At 35.5% G+C, this 21,045-nt stretch overlaps 7 protein-coding genes across 8 annotated transcripts; 5 read left to right on the forward strand and 2 right to left on the reverse strand.

Annotated features, from left to right (window-relative positions):
• Positions 1–79: 79 nt before the first annotated feature.
• On the forward strand, positions 80–1,393 carry LOC111828541 (red chlorophyll catabolite reductase, chloroplastic). Its single transcript, XM_023779324.1, has 2 exons — positions 80–483; positions 697–1,393. Exons 1-2 carry the CDS (start codon positions 142–144, stop codon positions 1,321–1,323), a joined length of 969 nt encoding a protein of 322 aa, XP_023635092.1. The 5' UTR covers positions 80–141; the 3' UTR covers positions 1,324–1,393.
• Positions 1,394–1,512: 119 nt separating this feature from the next.
• Positions 1,513–2,927, forward strand: LOC17880394 (calcium-binding protein CML19). Its single transcript, XM_023779325.1, has 7 exons — positions 1,513–1,597; positions 1,697–1,826; positions 1,918–1,954; positions 2,041–2,068; positions 2,180–2,332; positions 2,451–2,553; positions 2,631–2,927. Exons 1-7 carry the CDS (start codon positions 1,595–1,597, stop codon positions 2,690–2,692), a joined length of 516 nt encoding a protein of 171 aa, XP_023635093.1. The 5' UTR covers positions 1,513–1,594; the 3' UTR covers positions 2,693–2,927.
• Positions 2,928–3,111: 184 nt separating this feature from the next.
• LOC111829584 (eukaryotic initiation factor 4A-I) lies at positions 3,112–4,952 on the forward strand. Its single transcript, XM_023778994.1, has 7 exons — positions 3,112–3,262; positions 3,357–3,405; positions 3,486–3,623; positions 4,013–4,255; positions 4,341–4,380; positions 4,450–4,547; positions 4,641–4,952. The coding sequence occupies exons 1-7, from the start codon at positions 3,207–3,209 to the stop codon at positions 4,656–4,658; spliced, it is 642 nt and encodes a 213-aa protein (XP_023634762.1). The 5' UTR covers positions 3,112–3,206; the 3' UTR covers positions 4,659–4,952.
• An 848-nt stretch (positions 4,953–5,800) lies between these two features.
• LOC17880950 (uncharacterized membrane protein At3g27390) lies at positions 5,801–8,506 on the forward strand. 2 transcript variants are annotated; one of them, XM_023778344.1, is made up of 10 exons: positions 5,801–5,805; positions 5,902–5,995; positions 6,099–6,207; positions 6,305–6,500; positions 6,583–6,716; positions 6,794–7,082; positions 7,161–7,267; positions 7,352–7,529; positions 7,610–8,058; positions 8,177–8,506. In XM_023778344.1, exons 2-10 carry the CDS (start codon positions 5,905–5,907, stop codon positions 8,328–8,330), a joined length of 1,707 nt encoding a protein of 568 aa, XP_023634112.1. In that variant the 5' UTR covers positions 5,801–5,805; positions 5,902–5,904; the 3' UTR covers positions 8,331–8,506. The 2 variants fall into 2 exon arrangements, with proteins under 2 accessions (XP_023634112.1, XP_006285326.1); XM_006285264.2 differs by lacking the exon at positions 5,801–5,805 and having other exon boundaries at positions 5,837–5,995.
• Positions 8,507–8,620: 114 nt separating this feature from the next.
• Positions 8,621–10,747, forward strand: LOC17880160 (methionine aminopeptidase 1D, chloroplastic/mitochondrial). Its single transcript, XM_006285604.2, has 9 exons — positions 8,621–8,786; positions 9,037–9,106; positions 9,203–9,431; positions 9,514–9,675; positions 9,766–9,807; positions 9,909–9,980; positions 10,079–10,158; positions 10,261–10,358; positions 10,438–10,747. Exons 1-9 carry the CDS (start codon positions 8,681–8,683, stop codon positions 10,629–10,631), a joined length of 1,053 nt encoding a protein of 350 aa, XP_006285666.1. The 5' UTR covers positions 8,621–8,680; the 3' UTR covers positions 10,632–10,747.
• LOC17879269 (patatin-like protein 3) lies at positions 10,695–12,853 on the reverse strand. The gene is made up of 7 exons (XM_006285018.2): positions 12,480–12,853; positions 12,181–12,395; positions 11,919–12,108; positions 11,675–11,836; positions 11,279–11,581; positions 10,965–11,140; positions 10,695–10,872 (listed from the first exon to the last, which is right to left on the reverse strand). Exons 1-7 carry the CDS (start codon positions 12,672–12,674, stop codon positions 10,806–10,808), a joined length of 1,308 nt encoding a protein of 435 aa, XP_006285080.1. The 5' UTR covers positions 12,675–12,853; the 3' UTR covers positions 10,695–10,805.
• Positions 12,854–14,568: 1,715 nt separating this feature from the next.
• LOC17880919 (patatin-like protein 1) lies at positions 14,569–17,074 on the reverse strand. The gene is made up of 7 exons (XM_006285458.2): positions 16,832–17,074; positions 16,446–16,627; positions 15,901–16,087; positions 15,644–15,805; positions 15,259–15,561; positions 14,996–15,171; positions 14,569–14,911 (listed from the first exon to the last, which is right to left on the reverse strand). The coding sequence occupies exons 1-7, from the start codon at positions 16,967–16,969 to the stop codon at positions 14,815–14,817; spliced, it is 1,245 nt and encodes a 414-aa protein (XP_006285520.1). The 5' UTR covers positions 16,970–17,074; the 3' UTR covers positions 14,569–14,814.
• Between the last annotated feature and the right edge of the window lie 3,971 nt (positions 17,075–21,045).

The raw sequence follows: 21,045 nt of genomic DNA on the forward strand, positions 1-21,045 counted from the left end.
ATTCATCACTAAACTACCGAGATTCGGTAAATGTAAAATAATATTTTTCCAAAGTGTAAAAATAAAACAATTAAAAGTGTAGTATAGTAGTAGTATAAAACGAAGGGCTCGTAATTTAATCATAGCCACATATATAAAAAGATGTCGATGATATTTTGCAACACTCTCTACTCTTCTTCTCCATCGTCTCTCTCACCGTTAACTTCAACTCGAACAAAGCCGTCGCGATTCTCAAGCAAACTCAGAGTTCGCGCTCAGTCCCAGTCCATGGACGATGATCATCTCCGCCGGAAGTTCTTGGAGTTCCCGTACGTCTCACCCACGCGCAAGCAGCTTATGGTTGATCTCATGACTACGCTTGAGGATCGCCTCCAATCTCAGCTCCTTCCCTGCAGCCTTCCACCAGATGTACGAAACTTCATGAACCCTAACGGTTGCGCTGAAGCATCTCTTCATATCAGATCCGGCGATAAATCATCTCCGGTAACATTGCGACAAATTCATCTGTTCTTTTTGAGTTATTAGGAGATTTCCAAAATTGACTGTCTTGAAATCGAAATTGACTGTCTTGCATGTTTGTTTTAGAGTTCAACTGCATGACTCTTCGATTTTGATGTAAACGTAACCCTAAGAAAACCCTCTTGGAGTAATGGAACTTAAAGTTTGTTTTTTTATAGTTTTGTTGTTGTGGTTCAGATTGATTTTGTTATAGGAAGTTGGATTCATTGCAAGATCCCAACAGGAGTATCTCTCAATATAACAAGCATCTCTGCATTCTTAAACTCTTCAACAAGAGCTCCAAACTTTGTGGTCGAACTAATACAGAGCAGTCCCACGTCGCTTGTGCTCATCCTCGACCTTCCACACCGTAAAGATCTAGTTCTTAACCCGGATTATCTCAAGGAGTATTACCAAGACACTGCTCTTGATTCTCATCGCCAGTCTCTCCTTAAGCTACCTCAAGTGAAACCCTATGTCTCTCCTTCTCTCTTTGTCCGTTCTGCTTTCTCTCCTACTGCTTCCATGCTTAAAATCGATGCGGATGAAGAGGAAAAGTTGGAGGAGATCTTGAGAGAACATGTTAGTCCAGCTGCTAAGGAGGTTCTCCGGGTTTGGTTGGAGCGTTGTGCCGCCAAGGGAGAAGAAGAAGAAGAGATGGTAGTGATTGGGGAAGAAGAGAGAATGGCGTTGGAGAGAAGAGATAAAAGCTTTAGAAGGAAGAGCATAGAGGAAGATTTGGATTTGCAGTTTCCGAGAATGTTTGGGGAAGAAGTTTCCTCCCGTGTCGTACACGCTATCAAAGAAGCTTTCGGTGTTCTCTAGATCGTGTCATTGTAACATGTAGCTAATGAGAACATTGTGAGCTAAATTCTATAGATTATATTCTCTTTAAGCAGGAAACAAAAACGTGCAAAACTAAAAGTCTTTAAGCTAGTCGCTTTCGAAAAGGTTAATAACGAGACAAAAGAAATGAGACAGATCAGCTCCAACCAATCTCGTCATCTCATGCATCATAAATCAAATTAACAAAATCATCCATTTAATCTTTTCGTCTGATCAAATCAGAGCATCTTTTTTCCTTCCCGCACAAGAAATGGTTAGTGTTTTCAGCTTTCAAATACAAAAAATAAAACAACAGTTTAGGTTCTTTTGATTACTTTGTTCATCGGTTCTGTTTTCTTATGTCTTCCTGCAGGCAAACTACATGTCGGAAGCAGCACAGCTTAGAAGAGGTCTAAAGCCTAAAGGAAAAACTTATGGGTTGACTAACCAGAAGAGACGAGAGATCAGAGAAATCTTTGATCTTTTCGACATAGACGGTTCAGGTAAACTACTAAAAAACCGATCCTTTATCCGATTTACACTGGTTCAAATCAGAATCACAATGATTTAGTTAGTGCATAATTTCATATGTAGGTAGCATTGACGCTCGCGAGCTCAACGTTGCTATGAGGTCAGCGGCACATTTTCTTCCTTGTCAAAGTTAATTTCTTTTAAGTTCCAGTTAAGTAGTTCTAAATACTTATCATCTGGTTACAGGTCTCTCGGATTTGAGATGAATAATGAGGTTTGTTCTCTACCAAGATTTATTGTTCTGTTTCAAACTTCTCGGTTTGATATAGTATTGGAAATGTTATTTTTCACTTACATATGTTTTGTTGTTATTGGTGAAATATAGCAAATAAACGAGCTGATGGCAGAAGTAGATAAAAACCAAAGTGGAGCCATAGATTTCGACGAATTTGTGCATATGATGACAACTAAATTCGGAGAACGAGACTCCATAGACGAATTGTCTAAGGCGTTTAAGATCATTGACTACGACAATAATGTGAATAAAAACCCAAACCTGTCCTTCTTTTTCCTATAGTTTTCTTAATATATATTATCTTCTTGTTTGGATTAATTTCATTGTGTTTGACTTGCCAACTTTTGGAAAATATTTCTAGGGGAAGATTTCACCTCGGGATATTAAGGTGATTGCTAAAGAATTGGGAGAAAATTTCACAGATAATGATATAGAAGAAATGATCGCAGAAGCAGATCGTGACAGTAAGTCAAAACACACACATATATATTTAAGGTTCAATCGGTTCTAAAGCTAATGTTTCTGCCTTAAACTTGTGCAGAAGATGGAGAAGTTAATTTGGAGGAGTTCATGAAGATGATGAGGAGAACTTCTTATGGCTAAAAGTATAGTAATAATACGTACGGTTCGACGATATTAGTTAATCAATTCCGACTTATGATAATAAGAAAATGTTTGATTTGTTGGTTGGTCGTATATAAGAAAATGCATGGTTGTATAAAGAATAAAAGATGATGATGGTGTAATCATATGCATTATTGTGAATGCAATAAAAATTGTCCTGTGATAAACATTTGTTTGATCATTATGCGTTTATATGCCATGTCTAAATTGTCTATCATGTACTGTATATAATAAAAGATAATAAAAGATTTATTTAATAAATGAACCTTGAAACTACGCCATTTAAATGATTTAAACTAATAAATGATTTATTTAAACGAAGACGTTGTAGGGGTAATCAGGTAATTAACTCTGATAACATCAAAGCGACGACGTTTCGGTGTTTATTCTCCAACATCTCCGTTGGCGTATGTAGAGCCACCGTGACCTGGTTTTAGGAGAGGAACCGTCTCCGGCGAATCGGGCAATTCGAAGATTTCTGATCCTGAGGATTATGGAGTCCATGGAAGCAGCTCCGTCTCCTCCTTTTCAAGCAACCTCTCGTTCCAGGTCTCGCGTCTCAATCTCACTGAGTTTTGAGGTTTATCTCGTACCCCTAGTAGCAAAATTCACCCCCAAAAAAACAATTTTTGTTCTTTCGCAGTCAACAGTTGCATTTCTACCTCGCCGTGGATCGTCACCAATTCAAAATGGTATTTAAATTTACAAATCTTCATTCCAATTTCTCATAAAAACTGAAACTTTGAATCGCAAAATTTTGGGGAGGGTACAGGAGACTGTTGTGGAACTATTGGGAGTTTTAGGTCGTCGTCCATGGCTTCCCATTGTAGTTTGTTGCAGCTCTCGTGATGAACTTGACGCCGTCTGCTCTTCCTTATCCACCCTTCCTTACATTTCATTAGCCGCCTTGGTATCTCTCTTCATATCTCTAGCTTTCACATTTCCACTTTTTGATTGTTTGGTTGATTGCATCGATCTTAATTCTTTGTGTTCTGTATCTGTGGAAATCTAATGTTCTTGATTGAAAAGAGTCCCTTCTTCTTGAATCATTTTGATTGCACATTAGACCATCTTTCATTGTCTTTTGTTCACATTTCTAACATATTTCCTTATTGGTTATTTGGTTTTGGTTTCTGATTCTTAGTTTTCTGTATCTGTGAAGATCCAATGTTCTTGATTTGAAATAAGTCAATAACCTTGCTTTTGTTCGTTATGATTAGTGTTCATTCAACATTAGATTATCTCACATTTGTCTTTCCTCTAGATTGTGTTCACATTCAGTGTCTATTATGTTTACAGTATAGCGATCTGGCAGATAGAGAACGAGCTACGGTGATAGAGAAATTCAGGCAAGCAACAATCAACTGGAACCAGCAACTTAACTCTGTCGTAGAAGAAGGTTTGGACGAGATTGAAACTGGAAAAGAAGAAAAGAAATCTCATTTGGTAGTTGTCACCGATGTTTGTCTTCCGTTACTCTCATCTGGAGAATCTCCTCTTTCCGCACGTGTTCTCATAAACTATGAGCTTCCTACAAAGAAGGTTGGTGTTTTTGGTCAAATTTTCTTCCTTTTGGTTAAGAGACTTCTCTCATTTCACTTTTGTTCTTGTAATAAACATGTTTCAGGAAACATATACAAGGCGGATAACATCTTGCTTGGCTTCAGGTTCTTTTCTCAAAACAAACTCATTTGTTGATCAACAATGACTTTTAACATTTGAAACTTTCTCTTAAGGTGGTATTGTCATAAACATGGTTGTTGGAGGTGAAGTCACGACTCTCAAAAGCCTCGAAGAAAGCAGTGGCCTTATCATCGCAGAGATGCCAATCAATGTATGTAGTAAGAATCAATCAATGGAAAAGCAAGAAACTTTCTATTGCTCTTATCTTTGGATTAATGGCTTCGAATGTGCTTTCATTTTGCAGATTTCTGAAATCTTATAACAATGCATGGATATCCCATGATCTGAAGGGGTTTAGTGGCTCTTGAGCTTCAAATTATAGTTTATGTCAAGGCAGGGAAGTTGTCTCTCTCTGCTGCACTTTTAACTATTGAGTTGACCACCTTTGTCTAAAAACGCTGCGTTTCGACAGTTTTATTCATAATGCAAGAAAAACTGAACAATTGGATAAAGGCAGAAGCTACGTACGCACAAAATCTATGTGATTTTGTCATTAGTAGTTGAATCACGGGTTTTATGTAACTATCAAATTTATAATCTTGTCTGATTTGTTTTATACGTGTTAGGCTAGTCTTAGACCCCATCTATAGCTTGTGCTTGGTACAATTACTGCATGTATACACGCCACTATCCCATACAAGTATTGGCATGTAATGTGTTGGAGATCCATTAAAAAATATGCGACGATCATTCTAATTGTCTTGTAGAAAGTCTTGTAGAAGGTCAAAACGAAGCCACCTTTTCATTATTATTAACGGAAAAACACATTTCAAAGTTGTGAGTTTTGACTTTGGCTATGAGTTTGCCGAATAATAGTCAGCAAAATTAATTTACATTTTTTTTTTTTTGGATTTTTTTCTTTGTTTGGAAACAATCAATGTTTCTTTATACTTTAAACATTGTTCGTCGCATATACACGGTTTTCCACTGGTTGAATGACGCTTTATTTTTTCTTATAAAGAAAAACTAAACTTGATCGGTTGGTTTTTTGGGATATAATAAGAGTTAATAATAGTATAGGATATGAGGCGATATATCAGATATGGCTGTCCAAATCACGATAGTTTGCTTGGCACGGCATGTGTAAAATATACATACCTGCAACCAAAATAGGCCCAAGTTCCAATGACGTATTTACACACGTATATCCCTTTTTTTTTTCTTCAACAATTGCTCCTATCAACTTTAGTTTATTCACATATTCATGTAACCTTCAATTAAATATGTAAACTATCTCTGAATTTTTCTGGAATGGGAATAATTAATGTGTTCTCTCGGCGTTTGAGTCTATTCGTTTTCGACAAAAAAAAAAATAGTCTATTCGTTTCTTGTCACTTGTCATCGTCCCCTTTGTCTTTTTTCTGATTTCATCTCTTTCGTAAACTTGTACAACACGCCCTTCTCTCTCTGTAATTTTTTCCACAGCTATAATTTTTTTATAAAAACTGATCCAACAAATATCTGAGATTTTCTTTTGTTTTTCTTTTTGTTCTTCTTTCCACAAGACTATGGCTGTCGTCACTAACCTAGGAAGCTGTCTGAAGATTTCTTATGTCATATTTGCCTTTTGTTCTGCTTTCTTTCTCGGTGCTCTCAAAGGTTCACTTTCGTTTTTGGCTCTGTTTTTCTCTGCTTCTAAAAGATTTGATCCTTGATGATGCAGGTTCTTTTCAAAGTTTGAGTTTTTTTTTTCTCTATGCAGGTTTGATAGTAGGTCCGATTGCTGGTTTAACATTAATAGTAGGAAATGTTGGAGTAATTCTTGGTTTGTTCCCTGCACATGTTACTTGGACTGTTTACGCTGTTGCAAAGTAACCAAATTTTCCAACTCCTTTTCTCAAAATTTTCCCTGGCACCTGATTCTTGGTTTGATTATTCTTGGTCATCATGTGTTTCTCTACATTGCAGGACAAATAGATTTGACATTCCTCTGAAACTAGCAATCTTGGTGGCACTTCCTGCATTGTTTGGGATATGGTTAGGTCTAAGTATAGCAGTCAGTGTTCTTGTTGGTGTTGGCTATGGATTCTTCACTCCCTGGATCTCTGCTTTTGAAGCATTTAGACAAGACACTGAATCCAACAAGTTCTTCCACTGTCTTGTGGTATTTTATATAAATTTCCCCACAGTTTGTTTCCATCCTATTAGTGAATCATATCTTGACTCTGTTTGCTCTGTATCATTAGGATGGAACTTGGGGAACCATCAAGGGAAGTTGTACTGTGGTTACCGATTTTGCGGATTTTTGTTACCATTCTTATCCGCTTTACTTAAAGGAGTTGCGCGAGTCCCCTGCTTCAGAGGAGCTTCAAACTCTTAGGTGAAATATGTAACTTGTCAAGGATTATAGAGTTTTTACTGATTCTTGTGTATTGATCTTGTTGTGTCTTCGTGCAGGTTGATTCATGTTCCTGGATGCATAATTGTAGGGATTATAGGATTAATCATTGATATCCCTCTGTTCACTGGAATCGCCGTTGTTAAAAGCCCTTACCTTCTGCTTAAAGGCTGGTACCGTCTAGCTCAAGACGCGATTAATCGTGAAGGACCATTTCTTGAAATAGCTTGTATACCAGTTGCTGGTCTGACAATACTGTTATGGCCTATTATTGTCATTGGATTTGTTTTGACGACCATCTTCTCCAGCATCTTTGTCGGTTTGTATGGAGCAGTTGTTGTATTTCAGGTACATTATGATCATATTGACCAAATGATCCGAGACAAGTTTCAGCCTTTTTCACTGTTGAATCTTTCTAATGTGCAGGAAAGGTCATTCAGAAGAGGAGTCTCTTATGTGATTGCAGTAGTTGGAGAATTTGATGAGTACACAAATGACTGGCTTTACCTTAGAGAAGGAACAATCTTCCCAAAGTATGTCTCTTATCAATCATTTTACATACCTTTTCTTCTGCTCCATGATTCTAACACCGAGAAATTGTAATCCTCAACACACAGGCCAAGATATCGGATGAGAAGTGGATCGTTTTCAAGTGAAGTATCTGTGATTGTTCACCCTACAAATGTAACCAGAGTCAGTAGTTCCGGTTCTGCAGATGCTCCAGCGATGCTAGTACCAAGTCTAGTTCACTCTGTATCTGTTAGAGAAGCAATACAAGAAGTGAGAATGGTTCAGGTATATGTCAAAAATTCAATCTAGATTCCGAATCTCACACATATCTACATAGTTTTGAATATTTGAAGTTTTCCTAACAGATTTGGGAGCATATGATGGGTTGGTTTGAGATGCAAGGCAGAGAGCTACTAGACGCAGGAGTGTTAACACCAGCTGATCTCTATGAGTCTTTAAAGGGGAGACACGGTAAAGAATCATCGATTATAAATGTCGGGCTTCCTTCTTACGCGTTGCTGCATACATTGCTTAGCTCTATTAAAGCTGGTGCTCATGGTGTGCTTCTGCTTGATGGCTCGGAAGTAACTCATTTGAATAGACCGCAAGACAAGTTCTTGGACTGGATATTTAATCCAGTTATGGTATTGAAAGATCAGATTCGTGCAATTAAACTTGGAGAAAGTGAAGTTAGGTACCTAGAGAAAGTTGTCCTCTTTGGAAACCAAGAAGAACGCATGGAAGCTTGGGATAATCGCGGTAACCCGCCTCAAGAAAACGTTAGAGCTGCTCAAATCCAAGGAATCAGCAGAAGGTAAAAAGATATTCACACTTTTTCACGTACATAGAAAAGATTAACCTTTATGGCTTCTTTAGTTCTGTTTCTGTCTGAAACTTGTTTGTGATAGGTTTTTTGATCTTGTGTGTTGTAGGATGACGGGAATGGTACGGAGCGTATCTAAGCTTCCTACTTATAGGAGAAGGTTCAGGCAAGTGGTCAAGGCTCTAATAACTTATTATCTAGAGAAACAAGGCTTGAATAGAACCGGTTCCATGAGCTCTGGAGATTTCATTGACGAGGTCTAACCTAAGGAGCAGCAATTGTTGTATATTCTTTTAATAATGATTAGGATTTTTTATTTTCCTTTGTAATTAAGATGTGTTTTTTAGTTTCTTGGATTACAAAGTGTAAAGAAGTATGTACAGAAGTTGCTAAATTTACTAATTTAGGATTCAACAAAACAGAGCTTTTTTCTAAATAATTTCAGAGATTTGAGTGAAAGAGAATACAAAAGCTTACAGTGAAGAAGCCCACGTTCGTTTTAGTTTTGACCCATTAGAGCCCAATATCACAAATAGCTTTTTGTTAGGAAAAATAAAATTGTGTGAGGACGACGGCGAAGCGGATAACGAAAAGCTCGCCGAGAAACCACAAAATGGCGGGCGTGAAATCTCTGCAACCCCGACTCATCTCCTCCTTTCTCGGCGACCGCTCTATTCGATCAACGCAACCACTTATTCATCTCTTTCGCTTCGATTTAGGTTCTTCTTTCTTTCTATACTCTACTTCTTCCTGCTACTGCTAGTTTTATTGATGACTATGTTAGTTGAGCAGATTACAAAAAAAGATTAAGACTTGTGAACGCCCAGATTGCTATTTTGATTCATATATGATTTTCTGAAGGGTTTTAGGCTAACCCATGAAAGGAACAGAGCATTTTGAAACATGAGCTGTAGGGTACAGTGTTTAATTGAAACGAGATCAATGTGAGAATTTTCTCAATTTGGACAGGAAGAAGACATGTTTCAATGCAATTATCGAGAACCTTTTCTGGATTAACCAACCTCTTGTTTAATAGAAGGTATTATGATGTCTCTTACAGTTTAGCTACTGAGTACTGAGTAGCAGAGAATGTATTAACTTTTGTTCTTTCGATTATTTGGTTTTCTGGTTGAAGAAACGAAGATGAAGTTATTGATGGCAAGAGAAAACGTCTGAGACCGGGAAATTTATCTCCTCGTCGCCCTGTCCCAAACCATATAACAAAACCTCCTTATGTTGATTCTTTAAAAGTCCCTGGAATGTCAAGTGGACTTGAAATCCATGATAATAAAGGTATAGAGTGCATGAGAGCTTCTGGGAAACTTGCAGCTAGGGTTCGGGAATACGCTGGAACTTTGGTTAAGGTGAGGAAAGTTTTATACTTTTCTGTCGCATTTGAAAGTTTTGTAATGCTCTATCAATCTATATATGTTTCCTGTTTGGCAGCCAGGCGTAACCACAGATGAAATCGATGAAGCAGTTCACAATATGATTATCGAGAATGGAGCGTATCCCTCGCCTCTTGGTTATGGAGATTTCCCGAAAAGTGTTTGCACATCTGTGAATGAATGCATTTGCCATGGAATACCAGATTCACGACCACTTGAGGTATGCTTCTTTAAGAGGTGTATGTAGAGCTCAACAGACTTTTATCTATGTCCCTTGTGAATTCTAATAATGTATGCTGTCCTTTGGCAGGATGGGGATATAATCAATATCGATGTCACAGTTTATTTGAATGTAAACTTTTCTTCTTTTCTGTATTTTCTGATTCTTCTTTAGTCAAGTAAATTGGGTTTACTCTATAGTATAGAGTATAGATACTTATCTCGGATCTGCAGGGTTATCATGGTGATACTTCAGCAACTTTCTTCTGTGGAAATGTTGACGAGAAGGCTAAAAAGCTAGTTGAGGTATGATGTTGAACGGAATCGATCCCATTTCTGTCCTCTAGGAAAAATCATGTTCTTGTTAATAGTGGAATGAGCTTTATACTTGGAATGTGCTCTAGGTGACAAAAGAGTCTCTCGACAAAGCAATATCAATATGTGGTCCTGGAGTTGAGTACAAGAAAATCGGCAAAGTTATCCAGTAAGAAACTGGTTTTGTTGAAAAGTTAATCTTGTATTAATGAGTTCCTAATCTACATTGAAAGATCAATTCTTCTGACATAACAACATTGTGCTTATGAAGTGATCTTGCAGATAAACATAAATATGGAGTTGTTCGTCAATTTGTAGGCCATGGGGTTGGACGTGTCTTCCACGCGGATCCAGTTGTTCTACATTTCCGTAAGTTTGTCTAAAACTCAGACATCGAGTTGCTGCTTTGTGGACCATCTCGCATAGTTTCTGAACTTCTTCTATGCAGGGAACAATGAAGCTGGCCGTATGGTCTTGAATCAAACATTCACCATAGAACCGATGCTTACGATAGGAAGCAGAAACCCGATAATGTGGGATGATAATTGGACAGTGGTAACGGAAGATGCAAGCCTCTCTGCACAATTCGAGCATACGATTCTTATAACCAAAGATGGAGCTGAGATACTAACCACCTGTTAAAAAATGATTCCCAAATTTGTCTCAAATTGATGTTATTGGAATGGAACCCAAAGCCAAAAGGTATGTAAGAATCATATTCTTATTCAAATATTCTTTGCTCACACAAGCAAACTGAATCTGTCGTTACAAATCACACAAACAAGTTTTTACATTATTATCGCAACAAAGCAATAGTTAGATGTTGAGTTTAGGAGATCTTGATTCTCTGAGTTTCCTTTCATCTGACAGAACTTTTGCAAACCTGTAAGAATTAGCAATATATTACAGATTAAATCCACTGTTATTATATTTAAGTAATAAATCTTGATTTTCTTAGGTTAAAAGTTATTAAACCTTTTGAGAGCTTCTTCATTAGTTACGTTATCAGAGATGGGTTGATAATGGCCAGTTTCGAGATTGACACGAGAGACTCTTTTCTTTAATAAAGCTTCACCAACTTCAATAAGACCTTCCATGTTCTTCTCTGTCGATATGTCCACTGAGCCTAAGTCACCCTTCAACGTATCGTCCTGTAATAGAAAATACATACAAAAAAAAATCAGTAAAAAAATTATTTGATATTTTTGGTCAATAGAAATTGACCCTTCACTAACCAAAAATATTTTATTACAAATTTTCGTAATTATTGTTTCGTACAAGAAACTCACATCGATACGTAAATAATTCTTCTCAGACCGAAGAGCTTGAAAGACAACAGAGCTTTGGTAATCAACCATGTCATGAATGGCTTCGTTGTAACAATCAAGAATTGGAGTTGATCCGTTTTCAAAGATCCAACACATCAATCCCCATTTCGACGCCATCTCCGCATTGTACTTCTCTTGGTTCCTAATCGAACCTGTCCCAATCGATATCACCAGAAACCTCGTGAAGTCCAATGGGCTTATGTCTCCCATTGCTGGATTCTTCTTCATTATCTGCTTTGTCACTTCCGCAATCGCACATAACGTCTGGAAAAAAAACAAAAATAGAAGAAAGATTAACGGACACGTCAACTATTACCAACTTAGGGTTTTCAGATTTTAGGGTTTTGATGTATTTACCGGGTTATTGGCTGCGATACCTCCATCAATGAGGTTGTATTCATGTTTGTTTCCTTCATTGTCTTCGTTAGTGAATCGATGAGCTGGAAAATAAGTTGGTGCAGCTGACGTGCTTATACATATGTCTGATAGTTTCGCGTCCAGAGCTCGATTAGTCACCGCCTATATTTGTATGACAATATTGGATCAATATATACATGTGATGAAGTTGCGAGAATATAGGTGGCAGTGGTACGGTGTTTACCTGGTAGGTAGAGAATATAACTGGTTGGAGTTTCTTGATGTCGAAGCAAGGTATGACAACGTTTGTCAAAGATTGAGTTAGCTTCGTGTCTCCCAAGAAACCTTCAATTAATTTATGAAGGTACTTCCCGTTGAACTTGGGTCCTCGCACAAGTCTCACCAAGGTTTCACCCCAGCCACATAATATCCCTCTGCACATTTAAAAGTTCTTTCTTAGCAAGACTCTGAACTGGACTAAAGGCAAACGGGTTACAGACGCATACCTTGGCTGTGGGAAGATTTTGGGAGAGTGTTTGAGATAAAAAGGTACGATTTCTTTGGCCTCAAACAAAGGGCGGTTGCGGTTGCGGCTATGGCTATCGCCACCGCTTTGGTCTTCGCCTTGTGCGGCCAACATCCCCACTATCAAACCTCCGGTGCTCGTACCCGAGATGACATCGAAATAATCCACAAGCCTTGCCTCTTCACCATCCAGTTCCTGTTTAAAAGATAAAAAATTAATACACAATCTCCAAAGTTGTAAGAAAGTCTACAATTAAGATCAATCAGTTAGTACATATACCTGAAGTTGTGATTCGAGGTAAGCCAAGATTGTGCCGGGAATGATCCCACGGATGCCACCACCATCGATGCTAAGAATGGTGATAAGTTGTCCGTACGAAGGAGGAAGACAGCACACTGTTAACGTTCTGTCTTTCAGATTATGATCAGTTGTGGTTATTTCTGATGAACTTGTTGATCTTCTCTCCGTATCCATTAGTTATAAATTCTTATCCTTTCTTTTATATCTCAATCAAAACTTATTTCTATAGATTTGATCAAATCTCTTTCCTTTAACTTAAGAGGGATTAAGTTCTTTTCACCTTTTCAAGATGGTGATGGTGATAAATGTGATCAAACCAGTAGAACTACCGTTACATATATATAGAAAAACATATATGTAGGTTAGGGAGCCTATATACAACACTATGTTATGCATACCCATACACACAACCATCACATAGTGTTGGATTTTTCTGAATCTAAGGAGAGGTTTCTTGGTTAGGATGTCGTGTTCATCACTCTCACGCCCCATTACACTTCTGGTTACTTTATTTCATGTCATGTTACACACCTACTTCTAGATGACAGCTGTCCTTTCCAAAGAAAACAATTAGTAGACAAAACATGCACACAAATTAGTAGCAGAAGTCACCTGAACATAGATAATATATTTTACTAACAGAACTGAAATCGTAAGAACAAGGGAGCTTCGTTGAATAAGACATGACTTTTTCCAATCAAATATAATTACGTAAGGAGACAACGAGAATCATACTTACAAGCAAATGTGTAACCGTCACTCAAGGCAATAAAATGTGGCCTAAATTATGCATTTGGAATTGTTTATATGGTTACTCATTTTCTTTTCTTTTTGACATTAGTTACGGCTAGTCTACAAGGATATAATCGTTGTACTAAACCAAAGTCTTTTTTACTACTTACAAGCTTCATATATATATATATATATATATATATATATATATATATATTGTCATGATGAAACTTTTAATCTAAAGGTCCAAAAGTTAACATGCTGAATAATATATATATATCAAGGAAACTAATTAGATAAGAGTAACTAAAAAGGATATTGATTGCATATATTTCAATACATGCAGTTTAAGTCTTGAAGGCATTGGCTGAGTAATTAAAAAGTGACTCACATACATATATTCTAAGCTTTCTTTCTCAATGCATTGAGTATTCTTTTTGTGATCATACCTAATCGAATTCTGTGATTAATTAATATATTATTTACAATATTTATTTTTTCTGTCAATGCCGTGACAAGTAGTACAAAATCTATCTACGGTCCACTTTTGCGAGAATTGTATATGTGATCCCTTTGTCAAATGTTTTTCGTGTTGATTAATTAGAAAAAACATTCAGATGTAATCCTCTAATATTGTCTTACCCCTTCAAACCCGCTTATGCAGTTCTTCACGTATCTCGTTTCCTTAGCTAGCATGACCTTTTTAAAATATTAATATATAGAACAAACTTGATTAATTATATGGTCAGATATATGATTAGCATTCTTTTGGCGTGCGACATACACATATGGGTTTGTTCGAATGAACGATTATATTTTTCTACATGTTTTGAAAGAGTCAAGTTCTTGTACTAAACATCCTCTTAAGAACGTTACAATTGTATATATGTTATACATGATCGTCAAATTTGACAATAAGATATTATAATTAAAGTTTAAGTTGTCCACTTTAATTGATGCTTCACTTTACCGAATTAGTTATTAACTGGGGATAGAGATTTATATAACATCACGATACTAATTGACTAACTTGATTTATAGTAGTTGAGTAACTTGATACGTGAAGAATTGTATAACTCGACCGTTTCCAGTTTCTAATTTACTTTTCTGAACTCTACCTTGCAATGGTTACTTTGTCTTGGCATTCCATTGTTACAAAATTGTTCTCATTGTATAACTTGGTTTTAAATGTATCTTCTTCTAACATTTAGACTTCAATTGGTAGTTCATGATTGAGTAAAAAATTGAGGAAGTATAATTTGTCTTATTTCTATTTGTTCTTATAGTTTTTACAATTTGCGAACGTAATGAACAAGATAAATTTTAGGGCAAGAAAAAATGTAAACCGGAAAAGTGTAACTTGATTTGTAAATTTTATATATCTTTTCAATAGATACACCCCAAAAAAACAAAAAACAAAAACAAAAACAAAAAACCCACCCCAACAAGGCGTTAAGTGAATTCGCCGAGCGCCACACACACACAAGATCATCAGTTTAAAACTAAAGAACAATATCATCTTGTACAGTAAATAATTTCACACAAAAGCAAGAATGAGATCATCATCAGGCTGTATTTCCTTTTATTTGGTCTCTTGTGATCCGTTTGATGAATCTTTAACCATTGTCTCGCTTCTCATTCTCCTTAGTTTCCTTTCATCAGAGAGGATTTTTGCATACCTACAATTTTAAAAACTTAAAGGAATGAGCTTGCTTGTGATTCAAGAAACCCATCAACAAACCATTAGAAAGCTTCTTAGTTACCTCTTTAGTTGTTCATCATTGGTAACATTTTCAGTAACAGGTTCGTATACACCAGTGTCGATGTTCATTTGCACGACTCTGTTTTTCAGTATCTTCTCTCCAATCTTCACAAGGTTCTCTAAGTTAGACTTTGTCGCTAGATCCATACTGCTTACATTTCCATCCAATGTATCATCCTGCAATCGAGTTCAGACCAAAAAAAATCGTGTAGATTAGTCTCAGTTACAAATTTGGGTGCAGGTGCACATAGATGTAGCCCGTACATCTATTCTGAGGTACTTGTCTTCAGATTGTAGGGCTTTAAAGACAACGGAGCTGTGGAAATGGATCATATCGCGGCTTGATTCCATGGTAATGTCTAATATCGGAGTAGATCCATTGTCATATAACCAAGATATGATTCCCCATTTTGCAGCCTTTTTTGCGCTGTACTTCTCCTCTTTTTTAGTAGACCCTGTCCCTATCGATATAACAAGAAACTGGTCGTAACCTAACGGCTTGATATCACCCATGTCAGGATTGTTCTTCACTATCTGCTTAGACACAGCAGTCATGGCCACCAAAGTCTATAACAAAACCAAAAACATAACAAAAATTAAAAAACTAAACTAGGTTTTTTTAATGTATTATGTTCGTTCTCGAGAGTACCGGGTTATTAGCAGTAATTGCGCCATCAACGAGGTTAAACTCGGTCGTGTTGCCTTGACTGTCTTCATTGGAAAAGTAATGAGGAGGAAAGAAAGTGGGAGCAGCTGATGTGCCGACGCATATGTCTGATACCTTGACGTTCAAGCTAGGGTCAACCAACGCCTTCAAAACAAAAAAAGTAAGGTTGTTAATTAGGTTGAAACAAGAACTTTTATATTTTAATCTGTAAATGTGTGTTGTGTTTAAAGAATAGAGACCTGGTAAGAGGAGAAAACGGTGGGTTGAAGTTTCTTGATGTCGAAGGTAGGTATAACAACGTTTGTGAGTGTCTGGTGAAGTTTTGCCTCTCCAAGCAGCTTACTTAGTAGATTTCGTAGATACTTGCCGCTGTACTTTGGACCAGACAGAAGCTTTGGAAGTTTCGGTAACAGAGCAAACACACCTCTGCATTTTTTACTAGAATGTCTTTTTCAATTGCCACGTGGAATTTAACATACAGTATATATATATATATATATAATTATATCAGGAAAAATAATGATATATATCCCAATTATATAATAGAACAATTGGGCATTATATGGAACACCAAACACATAATATAATGCCTAGTTGTTCTATAATATAATTAAGGACAAAACATTCGTTTTTACTGCTGGTTTGTTTTAATCCTTATATTTTTTTTCATATAGTATTACTATTTTGTAAATGTAAACATAAAGTTATCTATTGTAAACATAAATACGAACACAAACAATATCCATCTAATGACTACATATCAAACGAAATAGAATTAGCTTACGAAGGCTGGGGAAATATCTTGGGACAATGTTCAAGGTAAAACGGCACAATGTCTTTGGCCGCAAAATAAGGTCGACCAGTCCCATCCGGTACTGTCAACATCGCAGTCACGAGACCACCGGTGCTAGTTCCGGCTATCACGTCGAAGTAATCAGCTAGCCTCGCGTCTTCGCCATCGAGTTCCTATATATACGAGAAAAAACTTTATTTTTCTGAAAAATAACTACGAAAAAACAAAAAGTTCATTTACTATCTTGTAAAGAGTCAAATTATGAATTTAACATAAAACATCGATGAACTTTCTAACATGGTGCATTAACATGGTACTTAGTACGAGTTTCTGATCCTAGCGCTACCATATACGAGACTAGTGGAATATATATAAACCTGAAGTTGTTTCTCGAGATAGGCAAGGACTACTCCGGCGATGATTCCTCTGACTCCACCGCCGTCGAGGCTGAGGATTGTGACGAGTGATCCACACGATGGTGGTTTGTTATTCTTGAATGACGAGTCGTTCTCCATTGATAGTTGCTCAATCTTCTTTTTGAGTTAATCTGAAAATAATTTGGTAAAACTTTTGGATGTCAAGGTCGATTATATATAAATGCATAATTTTCACTTGTATATATTTTCAAAAAAAAAAAAAAAAAATGGTCAGACTTTTCTTCATACATTTCGTGCTAATTAATAAGGGATTATATATGGCTAATAGTAAAAATAAAATAAAATATATATATGGCTAATAGTATAGTTTTCATTGGAATAAGATAATTTTTAGTAAGGATTATGTCGTCGAGCTTGAGCTGTCATAATTAAGCTCAACTAACTTATGAGAGATAATTGCAATAAGAAACAAATATGATCTTTGGTGGACTTTGCAATAAAGAATAACAGACAAGCAATTTCTGCATCCAAATTAACGTTTCAAAAACTGACTTTGGACTTTTTTGGATTAGCTGCGACACATCTCTCTTCTCAATCCACTATACAGACTTGTTCGAAAGACATCTGTCAATTTGTTGAGAAGATGATCTCAAGACTAGCTTTTGTTGTTGTTTTTAAAATCGAATTATTTTATTTTCTTAATTTTGTTTTCTTTTGTAAATTACACTGGGAATTAACGAGTTATTTGGTCTGTTTGGAGCTAGTAAACCCCTATGTTTTTGAGTCAAATTTTCGAAATTTTCGAAAAGCGATAGCGAATCGTTTTATTCAAACCCAAGTACCCAACAAAGCATTAAAATACGAAATAAACGTTAGCGTTACAAGCTTAAGATTATTAAATATTGTAGAATCTCAGCCTAATTACATCATTTTGCATTATAGTATATCAAGTTCACGTGTAGGGTACATTCTACAAGATTTAATTATTTGTTCAGACTTTTCTTCGTATATTTCGTGCTAATCATGATTGTAGTTTTATCATACATTTTCCTCTGGGATTATTTAATGTTAATACAGAGAAAATATCAATGCCGAGCTAAGCTAAGCTTAATTTACGAGAAAATATTGTAGTGGATAATCTTAAGTTAACATTTCTTTCGTGGACTATCCAACAAAAATAAAAATAGCAAACGACATCTGCATCAAAAGATTCAAGACCACTATTTATTTTGACTTTTGTTTTTTTGATAAATAATAGAGTTTGAATATCTTGGATTTGCAAGGGCACATCTTCGCCTTCTGATCCTATCCAGACTTGTTCTAACTACACCTGTCATAGGAGTTGATCTCAGCATTAGCTTCTGTTGTTTCATCTTATATAATATTTACATGTGAAAACTAAATCCATAACCAAATTTGACTGTGACGCCATGACAAGAGTATTGCCATATCTTTTCGTGGGTATCAACATCAGTACTCGGGCCTCTATAAGGCCCAATGTTTGCAAGTTATGAAACTCTCTCTACAAAGGACTAGTGTGATCGATCAAACTAAACTGATCGTGAAGCAGACGTTGACCAATGACAACAGTACTCTCTCTCTCTCCTTCCTTATCTTCGTTGTTTGTTCTATCACACACCGAGGCAGTCCAGCTTTATGAAAAAGATGTTACTTCGTTCCTTTATTTATTTCTCAGTTGCTTTCAACCTATTTGTTCGTTCATTTAGTTACTATCCATCATGTCATCGTTTTAATAAGTACTTAACCATTTTTTTTACGTAGCATTATTCATTTTTACAAAAATAAAAATAAAATTATTGTCTTTGTTATATCAAAGCACTAAGCTATATATCATAGATCTATTTTCTTCTAGTATTGCTTAATGTGGACAAAAGTTTTTAGATAATTGATTAAATATTTATGTTGTTGCAGTCTTGCAGATTTCACCCGAGTTTATTGATCATGCTCTTCGATAGATTTAATTACATATGTTTTTGAATTCGTTTGCTAACTTGCACAATCACTAATTAATGCGTGTTAATTCTCGTTGTAACTATAAATGTGCGTGGATTTAATAATATATGTTGTTTAAAGTTATTAATTAATTAAAAATATTTACGTTGGATAGTATTATTGTTTATTTTCTTGTGTTTTATTAGAAAAAGAAAACTGACACAAAAACATTCTTTGGGTCTAATGATACAAAACAAAAACAAATACTCTTTTTTTTTGGACAAAATATGTGATTAAAAAAAACAAACGATGTGTTTTGTATAGCAATATATTGACAAATATATATATGGCGTAAGGTTTTGACATGTAATTTCACTTGCATGCGCTCATAAGTGATAGTGAACATGCGATGTACCACGTACGCTAGCCCTAAATGGACCCTATTTACTTGTCTTATTGGACCACATTGGTTATCAAAAGGAAGAAAAAATTGACTTATCATTGAAAAATTGGGGACCGATCGATGGATATGAGCTGATTTTATGTGCATAAATGTGGCAAATATATACAGGGAAAGCAAAAACAAAAAAGGACATCATATATATGTATATATATCGCTCTCCAGAATGTTTACTTTATATATGAAATTACAAATTCACAAAGTGCAAGTTTATGTTTTAATTGTTTTAGAGTAAGATCTTCTCAGACGTCGTCATGGTTGTACGTTACTATCAGCACCACACATAGGTCCATTAATGGCATGTGATGGGAAGAGGGCTGGATGATCAGAGGCGACAATTATGTGTCATCTAATATATTTATTACATTATCTATAGATAGCATATATGATCGTATAAGTGTTTTGGAGAAATTATGATATGATTTGCTATACTTAGAAATATATCTACTACTGTACCATAATGTATTAAAAGATATTGATCAATATCTATAAGTTTAAAGTTAGAAGCTTGTGAATTTGTGAGTTAGAATATTTTCATTTTACAATTGTTTTTAGGCAATAACATCCGATATTGGAAATGAAGATGGACCATAGGATATATATATAAATGACTTTGATAAAAAAAAAGTTATAAAAGACATGAACTAAAATATTGAAAGATTATGATTGAAAGTAAAAAGAAAACATCTCAAGCATATTTGCGATAACCAATCTAAAAAATAATATTGTTTTGTCACGTAGAAAAGATTATGGAAAAACAAAACTGTTTGTTTGTTTTTTTGGCTCTTTATGAATTAATGGAAATGCACTTGAAGCTGCGAAGTGAGAATGGTCCAACGTAGAAGGAAATTGACAAAAGAAAATTTTATGTGAATTTTTACAAAAAAAAAAAAAACGTAAATTTAATGATTCGTATACACATTGGGAAATAAATGACGTCGACCTTTTGTGGTGTTAACGGTAACATAAATTTTGAATCATTAGTTTTTAATCCAGGAAAAAAACACATAATACAAACAAAGTTATGCCGCAGTATATCGTTTATTAAGCTGTATTACTTGCTATGTTAAAATAATTAGATTATAATTCGTGTATAATCACCGGGTAAAGTCCAGGCCCAATACGGGCAGACTTTAGACGGGACCACAGTATCCGGGTCCAGCCCAAAAGTAAAAACAAAAGGGAAAGGAAAAGATTATGTACTAATAAGTTGAGCTTTGGACCATTTGTTTACTGTAATAAAAGATGATGCTGCTAGTACGTATCTTTGTTTCTGTTTGTAGAAGAATTGAGATATCCCATTATATATTTTGATTCTGCTATTAAATTTTTCTGCACTTATTTTACGTACTCTATTTCAGATGGGAGGTTCAAAATTTATGATTGACGCAGTAATTAAGATCGTAGACTGTATGAATGATTGATCAAAATATATGTATAGAGAGTTATAAATATAAAAATAGATCAGTAAGTGTGTAATGTATGTAATACAAAAGCTTGAAAAAAGAAAAAGAAGAAGAATTAAGTAAATAAAATATATAGGAGAAGATGAAAGAAAATAATGATTTGGATAGCGAGACGCATGCCTTACATTGTATTATGATTTATGAGTCTTTAGGATTTAAGTTGATGCACGTTCGAAGCTTTTTAAGTTATACGTGTGTATCATCTACTCTAGTCGATATATATCTCAATTTGTTTAATTATGCAAATAGCATAATACTGTTAATGGATTATTGATTTGCGTTATAAGTTACTACTTAATCGAGATTTGTGGTGACACTACAACAACAATGTGATA

This window comes from Capsella rubella, unplaced genomic scaffold (genome assembly GCF_000375325.1).
Source record: "Capsella rubella cultivar Monte Gargano unplaced genomic scaffold, Caprub1_0 scaffold_7, whole genome shotgun sequence".
Lineage (NCBI taxonomy): Eukaryota > Viridiplantae > Streptophyta > Magnoliopsida > Brassicales > Brassicaceae > Capsella > Capsella rubella.

Bases quoted from the DNA above. Each gene is read 5' to 3' on its own strand.
- LOC111828541 (XM_023779324.1), top strand. From the start codon at position 142: ATGTCGATGATATTTTGCAACACTCTCTACTCTTCTTCTCCATCGTCT. The intron at 484-696 runs GTAACATTGCGA...GTTGTGGTTCAG, and splicing joins CCGGCGATAAATCATCTCCG to ATTGATTTTGTTATAGGAAG.
- LOC17880394 (XM_023779325.1), top strand. The intron at 1,827-1,917 runs GTAAACTACTAA...TTTCATATGTAG, and splicing joins TTTCGACATAGACGGTTCAG to GTAGCATTGACGCTCGCGAG. The intron at 1,955-2,040 runs GTCAGCGGCACA...ATCTGGTTACAG, and splicing joins GAGCTCAACGTTGCTATGAG to GTCTCTCGGATTTGAGATGA.
- LOC111829584 (XM_023778994.1), top strand. From the start codon at position 3,207: ATGGAGTCCATGGAAGCAGCTCCGTCTCCTCCTTTTCAAGCAACCTCT. The intron at 3,406-3,485 runs GTATTTAAATTT...GGGAGGGTACAG, and splicing joins ATCGTCACCAATTCAAAATG to GAGACTGTTGTGGAACTATT. The intron at 3,624-4,012 runs GTATCTCTCTTC...TTATGTTTACAG, and splicing joins ACATTTCATTAGCCGCCTTG to TATAGCGATCTGGCAGATAG.
- LOC17880950 (XM_023778344.1), top strand. From the start codon at position 5,905: ATGGCTGTCGTCACTAACCTAGGAAGCTGTCTGAAGATTTCTTATGTC. The intron at 6,208-6,304 runs GTAACCAAATTT...TCTACATTGCAG, and splicing joins ACTGTTTACGCTGTTGCAAA to GACAAATAGATTTGACATTC. The intron at 6,501-6,582 runs GTATTTTATATA...CTGTATCATTAG, and splicing joins AGTTCTTCCACTGTCTTGTG to GATGGAACTTGGGGAACCAT.
- LOC17880160 (XM_006285604.2), top strand. From the start codon at position 8,681: ATGGCGGGCGTGAAATCTCTGCAACCCCGACTCATCTCCTCCTTTCTC. The intron at 8,787-9,036 runs GTTCTTCTTTCT...CAATTTGGACAG, and splicing joins TCTCTTTCGCTTCGATTTAG to GAAGAAGACATGTTTCAATG. The intron at 9,676-9,765 runs GTATGCTTCTTT...GTCCTTTGGCAG, and splicing joins CAGATTCACGACCACTTGAG to GATGGGGATATAATCAATAT.
- LOC17879269 (XM_006285018.2), bottom strand. From the start codon at position 12,674: ATGGATACGGAGAGAAGATCAACAAGTTCATCAGAAATAACCACAACT. The intron at 12,396-12,479 runs GTATATGTACTA...TCTTTTAAACAG, and splicing joins ACCTCGAATCACAACTTCAG to GAACTGGATGGTGAAGAGGC. The intron at 11,582-11,674 runs GTAAATACATCA...TTTTTTTTCCAG, and splicing joins GTATCGCAGCCAATAACCCG to ACGTTATGTGCGATTGCGGA.
- LOC17880919 (XM_006285458.2), bottom strand. From the start codon at position 16,969: ATGGAGAACGACTCGTCATTCAAGAATAACAAACCACCATCGTGTGGA. The intron at 16,088-16,445 runs GTAAGCTAATTC...TAAAAAATGCAG, and splicing joins AAGATATTTCCCCAGCCTTC to AGGTGTGTTTGCTCTGTTAC. The intron at 15,562-15,643 runs GTACTCTCGAGA...GTTTTGTTATAG, and splicing joins CAATTACTGCTAATAACCCG to ACTTTGGTGGCCATGACTGC.